The sequence below is a fragment of the Palaemon carinicauda genome, chromosome 38 (assembly GCF_036898095.1).
Source record: "Palaemon carinicauda isolate YSFRI2023 chromosome 38, ASM3689809v2, whole genome shotgun sequence".
Lineage (NCBI taxonomy): Eukaryota > Metazoa > Arthropoda > Malacostraca > Decapoda > Palaemonidae > Palaemon > Palaemon carinicauda.
Genome location: NC_090762.1, coordinates 9,341,062 through 9,356,061, shown reverse-complemented (window position 1 = coordinate 9,356,061; position 15,000 = coordinate 9,341,062). Strand labels below are relative to the sequence as shown.

Here is a 15,000-nt window from a genome sequence, read left to right as displayed (position 1 = left end):
TCTGCTCCTTTGTTCTAACGACATGGCGTAGGAACATGGACAGGGCCAGACTGGGTGCCTTCAGGGTTCCAGTCTGGTGTGGGATCCCTTTGGGGTAACCCCAGAAACCAACTTTGGCAACTTTTCAGAGGTAATGCTCCATGCCGTCCTCCAACCTGAACAATGGTTGTTGACGTGAAGCTTAAAGCGCTGCCCGGAGGTCCGCCTCCAGGTGTTGGTTTTTCCTCATCCTAGGGAAACTCCTCTACATGCCACTTCACCAATCTTCCATCTCGGAGGTAGAATTGCTGACAGCGGCAACACTCTCGGGGTTCGCCGGCGGGAATCTGATTCATCCATTTCCTGCCCTTCATGGGGTAACTCCTTTTGAGGGGAACCCAGAGAACAACACTCGGTGCCAACCTTAAATTTGAGATAGAGCTCGTTGAAGGGAAGCAGAGAGTGCTGCCTAAATGTTTGTCTCCAGGTGTTGGAATTTTCCCTTTTGAGGAAAATTCTCTCCACCAGCCACTGATCAGCAATCTTCCTGCTTGCGGGGAGGTCTACCGACAGTGGCTGCAGGAGTTGGTTTTTCTCATCCCGGGAGAGACAATCTTTTCTTGTTCGGTTTCCCCCACGGGGCTTCCTCCAGCGGGAATTGGATTCGTCCATTTCTACCCTTCTTTGGGTAACTCCTTCGGAGGTAACCCAGAGAACAAGCCTCGGGTTCGTTCTCAGGCAGTACACTATATTAACCTTCAATTTGAGACAAGCTCATTGAAGGGAAACAGTTGCTGCCCGGAGGTTAGCCTCCAGGTGTCAGAACTTTCCCTTCCGAGGGAGAGTCCCTACACCAGCCACTGATCGGCAATCTTCCTCCTTGCGTTGGGATTGCCGACACGGGCTCCAGATGTTGGTTGTTTTTCTCCCGTCTGCGGGAGAGTCTGCCTTCACCTATTCGGTCTTCCCTTTTGGGGCTTCCTCCAACGGGAATTAGATTAGTCCATTCCCCACTCTTCCTCTTTGAGAGCAGCCATTCGCTCCATTTTGGGACCTCCGATCGCCAACTCGCTGTTGACCAACTCATGAACTTTGCTCTCCAAGGAATTCACCAGTTCGCCGGTCATCGATCCCAGCTTGCGATTTGCCAATCACCACCTTCAGATTGTCATTTGCCACGCTGATCGCCGTTTGCCGGCTGTCAAGCTCCAACTTTCTGATCGCCAGCTTGCCGCTTGCTGCTTGCCTGCTCGCCGTTCATCGGTCGCTGTTCACTGATCACCCTGCTATCGTTCGCCAATCGCCAGCTTGCCTGGTCGCCGACCTCCGATCCACCAGCTTGCCGATCACTATTCCACCAATTTCTGTTCACTGAATGGCATTCACCAACTAGCTGATCGCCGATTTGCCAGTTCGCCGATCGCCAGTTTCCGATTGCCATTCGCTGATCGACGTTTGCCAATCACCGTTCACCAGCTCGTCGTTCCAGATCACCTGATCGTTTTTCGCCGATCACCAGATCGTCCGTTATTTGCCGATTGAAATTTCGCCATCTCGCAGCCCATCAGCCCTCCATTTGCCTGCTTGCTGATCGCCGTTTGCCAGCTTGCCATTTGCCGATCACCAATTTGCTGTTCACTGATTGCCAACTTTCACTAGTTCGTTGATCACCATTCGACAGATAACAGCTCGCCAGCTTGCCGTTAACCAGATCTACGATCATTGTTCGGCATTTCAGCGATTGTCAGCCACCGAGCACCATTCGCCGTTAGCCAGCTACTTTGCTGAGTGCTGTTCATCAGTTCACAGATCTCTGTTCGCCAGCTTGCCCTTCGTCAGCTCACCATTCATCAGCTCGCTGTGCATCAGCTCGCCATTCGCCGATCGCCGTTCGGCCAGATACATTACCCGTTTGTCAGCTCGCTGATCACCACATCACTGGTTGACAACTTACTGACCACAATGTTCACTGATCAACGTTCGCACCTGCTCATCGTTCATTGGATCGCCTTTCGTCAGCTCACAGATAGCCTGTTCACCGTTCGACAGTCCACCATGCGACTACTTGCTGTTCACCAGTTTGCCGTTCGCTTGCTTGCCGTTCATTGTTCAGCAACTCGTGATTGTCACTAGTCGGCTCTCCTCTAGGTTACTCTTAGTACCAGCGCACACTTTCAACACCTTACAGTATGGTTTTCCTCTGGATACTTTGCCTTCCGTGCTAAAAGTTACTTCTGTAATGATCTATCCTGACTGAGACCCCTCACTGCTTTGAAGCTTTTGCCTCCTGTGATACTCTCTTACTCTTCTTCACACTTCTCTCTTTGGTTGGCGCTGGTTCGGCAGTGCTCCTTCTGAAGTTGAAGGAGTTTAACCCTTCAGACTGAAAGTCTTTCATGGCATGATCACTGGTCCACATCAACGGTGGTTACACCAGTGATATCTTAAGGTTCTACCTCGAAGAAGATACAATAGGTTGCCCCAAAGATTCGGCACGCTTCACCAGCCCTGGGAAGGCCAAAGGAGGCTCACCAAGAACACATTCTTGACTGGGATCCACAAGGTCATGAACCTTACATTGAATCATTATCCTTCTCCTTATAGAGGTGATCTGCATAACATTAAGAGCAGGAATGCACCCCTAACGTTTACAAACAGCTACTCTGTGATGCAGGCCATGCCAGTGGCAGGATGAAAGTGCTAATGACCACCTCCCACTTCCTGCAAGACATGACCCATGGGAACATGGAGATGCTCTCCATTGTTCCTGTGGTGGCTACACAATAAATGATTTACAATTTAACACCTCAAACTCCATGATCGACAAGTAGCAGATGGGGAGGGTAGAGTTAACCAGGTATAAGCCTGGGATGGTGGACGAAGAATGACTGGCTCTTTCTTTCATCCAACAGCTTCTATGATACTCTACAAAGCTGACCTCGAGTGTCTCCAGGTATATACTTGTTGTTTCTCCACACCCCCTGGCGAAGTGGGATTGTGTAATGTCTCTAGTTACTTCTAAGATTCCTACGTTTCTGATAATGTTTTCCCTTGACTAATCACACTGCTAGCATCACACATTCACCAAAAGTGTTCAGGCGGCTAACTGTGTTTTGCACTACTAGTTTAACGAGGTCTCAGTGTTTCTCTTTGTTACGTGTGGAAAATCCTGAGGTCAAAGACAAGCCTGTTGGTCCGGATTTCCACCCTCCTAAAGGGTGAGTCATCCCTATTAATTAGCTTAGGGTTTGTATGAGTGTTGGAATAAATGATAAATTTGTAAGCAAATTGTATTTTTCCTAATGTATGCAACCCTGGAGCTATTTATACAAATTGGCCTGCCATCATCTACCCCCCCCCCCCCCAAGAAGTCCTGCCTGCAATAAAAAGTGACTAGACAACACAGGTGTGTGTGAGCAGGATGGCCACCTACTTCAGCTACCCCTCCCACCCCCCATCCCTGCTAACTATTGGTGGGGTAGTTCCACCTCGTTAAAGGTCTTATGAATAGTTTCAGCTTCGCCGAAAGTATAATCGCTAATAAATAGCTCCAAGTCTGTATATGTTAGGATAAATACAAATTACTTCAAAGTTTGTCATTTTATAATATAATGTTTTAATCTTTTTATCCAGTGGCAGAAACTTGTTCCTTCGAGAACAACAATTACTGTGGATGGAAAGCGTTCCCAGGCATAGGAGGATTCACGTAAGTCTCTCTCTCTCTCTCTCTCTCTCTCTCTCTCTCTCTCTCTCTCTCTCTCTCTCTCTCTCTCTCTCTCTCTCTCTCTCTCTCTCTCTCTCTCTCTCTCGAAATTTTCCTTTACTTTGAAAGCTTTACTTGATCATTCAAGAGGCTAGAATAGTGACTCGATGTGTATACATGTGGTCAAAGCTGTATTACATTGGTTTTCATAATTTATGTTTTATTTGTATTAAGTATTAGGTAGAATCTTGGATTATGAGTCATAAATTCCCCCAAATAATAGAATTCAAAATAATTAAAGACAGAAAAATATATGTATGTTGATTACTTGACTTTTGCTGTATAAATATCTGAAACTTATATTCTTGCTAGGCATGATAATGTTGCTTCAAAAAAAAAAAAAAAAAATAATAAGGAACCCTACATGTTAACCTTAGGTCAGTAGACTAACTGAGGTGTAATATGTTTTCAGATGGGTTGATACTCAAGCCAAAGACAGGCCTGGTGAGAAAGGCCCTCCTGTGGATCATACAGAAGGAGACGATTCCGGGTGGTATCTTCTAGCAAAGTCTGGAGAGACACAGGAAGGAGCTGAAACATGGTTGTCCCCAGAGATCCCACCAGGTAAATACAAACATGCACATATGCTATATATCTCCCCTATATAATAAAGAGCAAGTGTTTTGTTATATATATTTCATTCCTGTCATGCTGAGCTGCATTGCCAAACGTATGACTATTTGGTTTCTCCCCACCCCTCAAGAGGAGGGAGAGGGAGTAATCATAACCCACACAGTATATATATATATATATATATATATATATATATATATATATATATATATATATATTATATATATATATATATATATATATATATATATATATATATATATATATATATATATATATATATATATTAATATAAGTGTGTGTGTGTGAAGAAAAACGTATCTGTGTTGTGTTGAATAATACATTATTTATTAGTTTACTGAAGACTGAATGAAAGGATGTTATAGTGGTAAAAGAAGATTTTGATGTATATTGTATCATTATATATTGCCATCCTGTATTATTGAACATACAATTTGGATAATTCTATTGTTGTGATCCAAGGGAAAGTAATAGTGTATATTGGTAAAAAGACTGGTTAACCGTAAATATCAAAACTGCCTAGTAGAGTGATGATAATTCACGAATTTATAGAATGATATATAAGATAGATAGTGTCTCTCTTTGAGTTGTTTTCAGTCAAGAGCTTATTGTAACTTCATGAAAGATTAGGGTTTTCAATGTTTTTAATTTTAGAGAAATAATAATAAATTATTACTTATACATTAACAATATCAGTACCATATTATGTTGACTTAAACAATTCCCTAGAAACTTTAGCACTGTTTTTTTTTTTTTTTTTTTTTTTTTTTTTTTTTTGTGTGTGTGTGTGTGTGTGAACTCTTTACCACTTCATAGAAACCACCTTTTTACAGAGACTCAAAATGTTCAGTATTGTTTAACATAGAATGTCATGTGATAAGCAAAAGTATATCTTTGAGTGGAATAGCTCCCAAGAAAAAAATAGGTGTAATTACCTCATTTGCACTGAATCGTTGACACAGATCCTACCCTAAAAGCAATTCATAACATTGACTGGTTCATTCATCAACACAGAAGTCTTATTGTAACTCATTACCACTTTATACACTGTTGATTTTGAGCATTTTTAGAGTGCTTACGTTCTAATACTACTTTTGCGCCTGTCAAAAACGTTTAGGTTTTTCTCTCGCCCTTTCTTGTAATACTTCTAAATTGCACATTCTGTTTGCTGCCCCATCCTTCTTCATTTATTCCACGTAAGGGCGTTTCTCAAATCGCAGTTATTCATCCTTTCACATATGTTAGGTATTTTACAACTGTTACATTTTTTCATATCCTCAACCTTCAGCTTTTATTGTAAGACATACAGTATGCTATACAAGCAATTCATCTCCATCTCTACAGCTTCAACCTCTTTTCTTTCATCCATATTCAATATCCACACTTCACTTCCATAATGGAGAGTTGGCACAACTATTCCTTCATACAACCCACCTGAGACTTTCATAGACACTCCAAGTTTCTACCCTATTTTGTACACACCCTTCTACCTTCCTTGCTTCCTTGATATGCTGCACCTACTACAAAATTCCTTTACTGTAATAGGAAATACCTATGCAAATTGATGGTTTCCATCATCCCTATGTCCATATCAACATTCATACCTTCATGGTCTTCCAAATTTCCTTTGTCCCTCACAAGCCTACTTTTGCACAAACTTTACTTTGAAATTTGTTTACTAGCTTCTTGAATGTGTCTTGACAATACCTCTAATATCTCCAAACATCAGTTGTTCCACACTCATTCAAAAAAAAATTTCCACAGACAGAATACATCCTTATCTCAGCCCCATTCTTACACCAAACCAGTCACTCTCCCACCTAAAAAATTTAGTGCGTATATCCCTACCATGATGAAGATTATTTCATTCTAAACAACCTGCCTTGAAGTGAATGTCTATTGCTCATCATATGCTTCACTATTTCCTTTTACAGGTCGAACTTCTGAAAACTGTAAACTTAAGTTTTGGTATTGGCTTTCTGGCGATAATCCTGGTTCGATTCACATTCTGAAAGAATATGAAAAAGGGCATAGTACAGAAATATGGATGACTGATGGAGACCAAGGAGAAGAATGGCATTTGGTAAATAAACATCATATATTTTCCACCTTTTGTGACTTGGCTGTTTTTCAGCACCATCTCTCTCTCTCTCTCTCTCTCTCTCTCTCTCTCTCTCTCTCTCTCTCTCTCTCTCTCTCCATAAAATACTGCATGCTAATTTTCTTTCATCTTTTATTTTATTTTGTTTTTAGTAAGAAGCCTCCAATTTCTGTATAGTGATCATAATACTTCATGTAAAAATATCAACTAACTTTAGTATGTATGAAACAGCAGGTTTCTGTGGTTCTAGTCTTATGGAATTTGGAGCTCTGACCATAGTCTGAGAATGAAGAAAAATTGTACTGTATTTACTGATATGCATATTAACTTTGACATCTCTAACCTTATTTCTTATCCGTGAAGGACATGGCTCCCATCGGAAATATGTTTGACCAAAACTTGACGATAGTTGCAAGTAGAGGTGAGACTTATAATGGGGCCAACGCTTTAGATGATTTCATGTTTTTAGACTGCCAAACTCCCTTCTACCCTCCTGCTAGTGAGTACATTATTAACAACTTAGTTTTTTCACATTTGTTCTACTTTTATATAACTTGCATGTCTGTGTAACAGGTCTCTCCCCAGAAATAGATTTTTCCTTCGTCAAAATCCCTTAAATATTTGATACTTATTAGAAAGACCCTAACTTAATCTAATGATAATTTATCTTTTCTTTGTACTAGATACAACTTGCAAGGATTTAAACCAGTTCCAGTGCAGAGATGGAATGTGTGCATTACAGACTGTCGTTTGTGATTACTCTGACGATTGTCTAGATTTCAGCGATGAGAATCCTATTACGTGTCTCAATTACAAATTGAGCTGTGATTTTGAGATCGGCTTCTGTGGTGATTGGCAGCAAGATACTGATGACACCACCAACTGGATTCGCTTGCAGGCTTCTGCCGAAGTAGAAGGGACTTCTCCAGAGGCCGACCATACTGTACTAACGGGTGAAGGTTGGTAAAAATTTATCTTCATTAGAGAATTTAAATGAAATGGAACAATCAAAACACAAAAATGTTTATTACAATTGTACTACTGAAGGTTATTTGGTATTATTATTATTATTATTATTATTATTATTATTTTAGCCAATTTGTTTCTGACTTTATGAAATTTAGTATATAGAGTTCTGTATGTACCCTTGTGACTGGTAATTATTTACAAAAAATATTATTTCTTGAACCTTTACCAGTCACAGGACATCTTAAAAGATCATTTTTTTTTTTTTTTTTTTTTTTTTTTTTTTTTTTTTTTTTTTTTTTTTTTGAGGATACTTAATAATAGACTCTGAAGTAGGTGATTATTTCTTCCTAGTATTTTTTTCACCTTGACTGATGTTCAAAGTCACTGTTCCATTTAAAAGCAAAATTTGGAATTTTCTCTATAGATATCAAGTACTGTGATAATTAGTGCATATGGTTTTTAAAATCTTTGTTAGAGTATATGAAAAAGTTCTGAGAAAGAGTATTTTACTATCACCTATTTCGTGCAAGTCATTCACTCAGTGTCTGCTAGAAATTTTAGTACTCTAACAGTCACTATTGTTATCTTTAATTATTATTTTGATATACAGTGTTTATTAGAATTTATGACTTCATGTATCTTTAGTAAGTTTTATAGGGCAACAATTACATTTAATTGCAATGTCAATGCCAAATGGTATTACCTGTATGTGAAAACAGATGCAGTTGAAATTTATCTACGATTGTGTTAGCATGCATACTTAAAACCAAAATATGAAAATTCCTGATCATTTACTTAGAAAGAATTCCTTATAAAAATCCTTTTAGAGCTCACACATCTATTTTTCTTGCTACCTTCAACCTCATTTCAACAGTCATATCCTTATAAAAATTATTAGCAGAAGCCTCTGGGTTAACAGAGAGTACAGTAGTATGACTACAAAATGAGTTTTCTTTAATGTATTCAGACAAGTTTATTCAAGGTAAACTCAGTTAATGTACAAAACACCAGTGAAAATATCATTGTAATATAGTACTATATTCTTTTTTCTTTAATTCAAATGCAGTGCATTCTTGCCAAGGAATAACCAGGAACTTTTTCAATGATGATGGAGTCACGCATCATTACTTATCTTGAAGACATTAAAAATAGAGATATATATTTTTTCATTGTAAACAGGTTTCAGCATTGCATAATAATGCAATATCTATTTGCAGGACACTATATGCTCTTGAATACAGCTCCAGTAGTAGAACATATAGTTGCAGTTGGTCGAATTTCTTCTCCTGTTTTACTGGATGGTGGCATGGAGTGTTCCTTAAGGCTGTGGTATCAGTTTACTGGAGACGATTCAGGAACCCTGAATATCTATGTGTAAGTTTCATTTCTATGACTGTAAAAATACGATATGATAGGTTTGCTGCCATACTGTTTAATTTCCAGTTAATATCAGCACTGTTTAGTATTAATGTTGTTACTAATGATTTGCTGTGGTTTCATATTACAATACTCGCCAGTTTTTTATTGTGTTACATGATTTAAGTTACTATCTTAATGTTAGGAAAGGCAAAAGAATTATTTTAATCTTGCTAATGGTGCTCGAAGCATTAGACCTTAGTATCACTGACAGATGGATTTCTCTTTAGACGCGTATCATATTATGAGGATGGTTTGAGACACATTGTTAAACGCACACTACCAAAGAATGTTTGGATCAAAGAAACGGTTACTTTTACCCCATACGTAGCTGGAGGGAAATATCGGGTAAGAAATTCAATTATCTCATTTGTTTCATATTTTCATAATTAACAGTAGTAATTGGAAATACTTCAATACCATTGCCATGATAGGTATGGATGCAGAAGGGTAAGGCTCAATGAAAAAGTTAAGGCCTTTTTTATGATTATTTGATAAGGAAATTAATAAAATTTTGAAATATCAGTATTATTTTGTGAGTTTTTTTTTTTTTTTTACAGTAACATTATGGAATATAAGAATACAGTAGTACCATTAGAAAGAGGAAATTGTAGTATAAGTAAATTTTATGTTGTGTACTCTTTCACAAATTGATGACCACTGTCATGGAATACTAAAGATGTGATTTAAGTTAAGATAGTAATTACTATGACAAAGTTACAGAGACTGTACCATGTATTTTCATGAGATATAGATCTTAATGGAAATCTGAATTCTTCAATTTGGGAATAGTGGGTTTGGCCATCAGTTAAAATTTCAATATAGTAGTTATAGCATTGCTTTAAGAACACTTCAAATTACATATTACCAAGCAATGTTTTTTCCCTAACTACTACGTTTTCATATTTTCAATGTTGCTGATTAGTTTTAGGCTTCAAATCAATTTTAGGTTTTAGTATTTCATTATTCAATTTTTATTACTTAAGATTAGGAGAAAATTTAAAATGAATAGCAGTTGTTGTAAGGTTTTGAAGCTGTAGATGTTATTTTATGTAGATTTTCAGCCTGTGTTTTTTATATAAGTTTGTTCCTTTCTACTTGTAGATGTTTTAATCTCTTTACTTTGCAGGTGGTTATTGAAGGTACAAATAACAAATTTGGTAAGGGTAACTTGGTCATAGATGACCTGTCAATGACTCCGAGTTGTGAAGTATCAGATGACCAAACTTTACCAGGTCAGGACACAGTTTCAACACCTTCACCAATCTGTCCTCCTGGTCAATTGACATGTAATAGCGGTGACTGTTATTTTCCGAGTGACAGGTGCAACTTCCAAAATGACTGTTCTGACGGAACTGATGAACAGGGATGTGGTAAGTACATTGTTCATTGTTATGATTGAGGTACTGTAATATATTTTGCTGATTTTTTTTATTAGCAACTTTCCAACCAAATGGACATTGATTCTTTAGCTTTAACAACTAAATTTATATTTTTAAATCCACTGAGTTCTGTGTAATTATTTTAAATGTAGCCTTTTTTGGCTTTGTGTGGTTTCTTTAAATGACAATTGCAATAGAGTTTTAGTTCCTTTGCAGATGCAGTATTGTATGTTCTAGTTTGATATTTACTCAGGCTTACGATAGGTCAGATTAAGGGACTGAATTTGAAGTGTGGATGGTATTCTTATGCTAGCTGGTGCTAGACCTAATGAAGCTACTTGCTTTTGATTAATATGGTGTTATTACTTAATTACGGCAGTCCATCGTAGCTAATGATAGTATCCAGTGTTCCTCAAATGCAGAACAAAGTTCTTGCCCAGTCAAATTGTTAAGGTGAGATGAAAGCTTGAACAAACGGGTGAACTCACAAATTGACTAAGCTACCCAATGTTAGATGGCGAGAGGAAATATTAAAATTCTTATAACAACCAAATTACTGATATACTAATATTGAATCCACACTTATTTGCAGCGGAAAGTTGTGACTTTGAGACAGAGGGAGATTTGTGTGGATGGTATGAAAATGCAGGTAGCTCTATCCACTGGGTTGTGAAAGGATTTCCAGCTGTCAAACCAGGACCTGATGCAGATCATAATGGAGATGTATCCACTCATGCTCTTTCAGTATCAAAGGAGACAGTAAGTGAAACTATTTTCTAGAAGCTTTGGTGAATTTCATAACTGTTATTTACATTTGTTCCAACACCAACAAACCTTCCATTATTTATGTGGATTATCTTTCGGCGGAGCTGGAAGGTAGCCATTAGACTAAAAGTGCAACGTGGCAAACCTGCCTAACCGCTTGAGGAGGTAGGCCAGGGGTGGCTGGAAGTTTATGGAGTCTTTCTTTTTGTCGGGTACCTGAACTCTTGAGTTCTTATCGCACCACTATAAGAAACCACGTAAATAGGTGCCGAAGGTGGAAGTCTCACGTTTGAGGAGTTCTACCTTTGAGGGTTCTTCTCTCTTTGTTCCAAAGGAGATTGAGAGGGCTGCTGAACACCGGAGGAAATTGGCGAACGATTCTCTTCTCCACAGGGCCATGACATCAAGGCCCTATGGAAGACCATCCTAGTCTTCACATGGTCAGCAGGCTGTTTCTGATCCCTCAGCTTCTAGGTCCTCAGCACCTACCAAGGTGTCTAAACAGTCCTTTCAATCCAAAGGCCAGAAAGGGAGCAAGTCCTTCAAATGAAAGAAGGGAGCAAAAGGGAGTGGCCGAGGTGATCACTCCCGCTCGGAATGGCAATCCTCTTCACCTACCACCTGTGGGATGATGCCTGCAGTGCCTCTGGCAGAGGTGGCAGTATCATGGGGCAGATCCCTGGATGATCAAAGTGGTCATCATAGGGTATCACGTTCCGTTCATTCAATCTCTCCCTCCTCTGACTCAGGATCCAGTACACTTAAATTTCTATGCAAAGGGATCCGCAAAGTAGGAGCTCAAAGTCCAGACCATGCTGCAGAAGGGCACTCTCATAAGGTTTTGGACGGGTCTCCAGGCTTTTACAGTTGAATTTTTCTAGTGAAAAAGGCAACTGGAGGCTGGAGAGCCATCGATCTCTCCCCCTGAACAAGTTTGTTCAACAGACTGTTCAGGATGGAGACGGCAAACACGGTCATCCAGATGGTTCAACCAAGGGACTTAATGTGCACTCTGGATCTCAAGTACGCATACTTCAAGATGCCAATCCATCCGTCTTCAAGGAAGTATCATATCTAAAGAAAACTACTATTACTTTTTCTTTGAAATAGCATGTAAATGAAACATGAAATATCGGTAAATATATTCGCTGGCCTCCCGCTCTCCCTGCCAAAGCCTTATCTGGATGATCACTGCATGAGTGCATATGGGCACCATGTGACTCTTCTTTCTGAACATCGCGTGATAGTCTCGTTCTTACTTGTCCACGAAAAATCCCCGTGGGGCACAAAACATTTGCTTGCAGTCCAATATTTATGCTCGTATTCAAAGTTACTTATAACCCAAGGTTCTACTGTATTTTTAACTTATTATTCTTTATTTCTATTGCATAGTCGTTTTCTTCAGGTATTTCATTTGTTTTGTAATGGGCTGCTTTCATATTAAAGCCATTGGGCTTTTAATTTTCTGCTTTTTCAACTAGGGTCTCTTCTTGGCTAATGATGATGATAACAGTAAAATAAACTGCAGTATATAATCACGCATTTCCGTCTTCAATAATGACATTTTCAGCCCTTTTCTCCTCCTGGGAGATTTATTATTTCTATGAACTTGCAAATACCATCTTCTTGCATATTTTTTTTTTTTTTTAGAATTTTAGCTAATAATCATTTTTTCATCCAGGTTTCCTATATTTCCATTATCCCCTTAAAAATTGCAGTACAGAGTCAGTGTTGTTTAGTTCCATTGTTTGATGGTACATAATGAAGTTGCTTTTTCTTTTCATTGTTTTAGAGTTCAAGTATTTGTTGACCACTGTATACTGTTGGGTTATTAGTTTATCATTATTTTTTGGTTAGAATGAACTTTCTAAATATATTCATTGCTATTGCTTCCTTGGTCAAATTTTAACCAGTGTATTTTTAACTACAATGATAGTATGAATATAAGTAAATCTATCTGTGAAAAATTGGCTTTGCTTATCAGTGTTTTTTCTCGTAGAATTTAATATAAAATTTTTGACTTCCAAAGCATATTGATGTATTAATGGGGCAAGATTTGAATCATCTTTGAAATACAGTACATATACAGTAGATGGTAAACAATGTATAAATTCTTTGTTTCATATTTTCTAGACTCATTTACAAAATGAAACCTTAGTCTTTATTTATTGTCAAATTTGAACCTTCTGTTATATTTATATTTACAGGGACCAAAAGGTCAAGAAGCAGTTTTACAGTCTGGTACATATTCGGGTGTTAGTAAGGATTGTATGCTGGAGGCTTGGTATTATATGGCAAGTGATGATGATAGCAGTTCCATCTCTTTGTATATTCAAGATGAACAGGTAATGTAAACAGAGCATTCTTATTTTTTCCAAGATTAATATCAAGAAACAAGATTGCACCCAAATGGAAAATTATAATATGCATTCTCATATATTTTAACTTTTTCATCTTTTGTGGTTTATTCATGCTTTTTACTCTATAATACAATGACTCCTTCATGTATGAGTTAAGTGTTTTGCTTTGTGTTCCAAGCAAAGGAAAGGAAAAGTGAAAATAAAAATGTGACATGACAAGAACCAGATGCAAATCGTAGCTTTCAACAGATCCACACATTCTCTCCTGTTGTATGTAGTGGGTCATTCCTGTTTGCAGTAATAGCCTTACCATGAGTGTTGTACTTGGTCTCCTTCCCAGTGGTGCAAGTTTCGAGAAAACCAAAGAACTCTCGGTTTTCTTCTGAGTTTTCTCTCCCAATATTGGTGAGGGAGCCCTATGCTATCTTCCTCTGTCCTCCCTCATCTAGCACTGCTGGCTCTTTCCCAATTACTCTACGTGCCCCTGAGCATGGAGAAAGTACGCATTTAGAGTCAGGGTCTGTGATGAATGCTCTGTATGCTCTGTAGTGCCCGTGTGCTTAAGTGACACCCGCTCTTTTCCATTGCTTAGTGAGTCGTTGATTCCTGACGATAATGTTTGTAGTTTCCCTCCACCTTACTGACTCCTGAGAAGGAAACCTTGATTAGTTATATGAAACAGTTTTCAATTCTATACTGTATTCTATTTTCAAATTCGTAAACAAATAGGAATTTCTGTAATTTACTATATAAAGTTAAAATTTGCAATTTATCAACAATCATATGCTAATAAATAATGCCTTTGATTTTTTGGTGTGTGGTGCATTAGACAAAATCTATAGTTAAGTTTTGTTAGAACAGTAGTAACATTTTCTCTCAAGTAATTTGTAAAAAGTTTAGGTTATACAGTTTAATATAAATGAGCCTTTTGAAAAGGCTAATAAATTTTAGGTTAATCCATTCCAGGAGAAAGCTCATAACCCAAAATGCTCTTGAACCAAAACAGTTTTTTCCCTAAGAAATAAAGAGAATTCACTCGATGCATGCCACACATCCATAAATACACTTTTACTGTACTGTACACTAGTTTTTGAATGTTTGTAATGGTAATCGTTGAGCAATTTGTATCCCGTAATATCATTAATATATACAAATTAATAATTCACAATGAAAAATATAAATAACATTGTACACTGTAAAAAAGTTAACTGGCATGGAAATTAAATGAAAAAGTTACTACATAGAAACATGCTCGTCTGGTCTGATTTGAATCCGTGAAAGGCGTCTGCATCATTCCTCATGCAAGTATGATCATATACTTACATGGTGTTGTGTCTGTGGTAATGTATGAGTGAATTGAGGCCGTGTAGAGCCTCCTAGATTGGTACACTGGGAGGAGATTATTCCTCTGTGGAACTCCCATTCTAAATACAATAAGCTCACCTGTCAGATTTAAATAGTGTATTGGCAAGCTTCATAGTAAGGCAAAGCATGCATGGAGTTTAACTAGAGTTTGTCTTTACTTTCCTTGACTTTATTCTGATGTATGGTTTTCAGTTTCAAACCCTGGTATTTAATATGTGTACTATAGTCATATTCATATTGTTATCATTTGGCTGATTCTCTTATAGGTAGTAGGTTGGCCAGGGCACCAGCCGCCCGTTGAGATAC

The 15,000-nt window shown here is 38.1% G+C and overlaps 2 protein-coding genes across 2 annotated transcripts in view; one reads left to right on the top strand and one right to left on the bottom strand.

Moving 5' to 3' along the window:
- Positions 1-13,338, top strand: part of LOC137630419 (MAM and LDL-receptor class A domain-containing protein 1-like) — a 17,208-nt gene extending 3,870 nt beyond the window's left edge. The window contains exons 3-12 of the mRNA XM_068361879.1: positions 3,613-3,685; positions 4,155-4,306; positions 6,271-6,419; positions 6,801-6,936; positions 7,121-7,396; positions 8,624-8,780; positions 9,053-9,170; positions 9,952-10,195; positions 10,797-10,963; positions 13,177-13,338. Coding sequence (XP_068217980.1) covers positions 3,613-3,685; positions 4,155-4,306; positions 6,271-6,419; positions 6,801-6,936; positions 7,121-7,396; positions 8,624-8,780; positions 9,053-9,170; positions 9,952-10,195; positions 10,797-10,963; positions 13,177-13,323 — 1,619 coding nt within the window. The 3' untranslated portion in view covers positions 13,324-13,338. The remainder of the gene's footprint in view (positions 1-3,612; positions 3,686-4,154; positions 4,307-6,270; positions 6,420-6,800; positions 6,937-7,120; positions 7,397-8,623; positions 8,781-9,052; positions 9,171-9,951; positions 10,196-10,796; positions 10,964-13,176) is intronic.
- A 579-nt stretch (positions 13,339-13,917) lies between these two features.
- Positions 13,918-15,000, bottom strand: part of LOC137630048 (probable ATP-dependent RNA helicase ddx17) — a 122,153-nt gene continuing 121,070 nt past the window's right edge. Inside the window, exon 9 of the mRNA XM_068361539.1 lies at positions 13,918-13,976. Within this exon, the coding sequence (XP_068217640.1) occupies positions 13,918-13,976 (59 nt within the window). The remainder of the gene's footprint in view (positions 13,977-15,000) is intronic.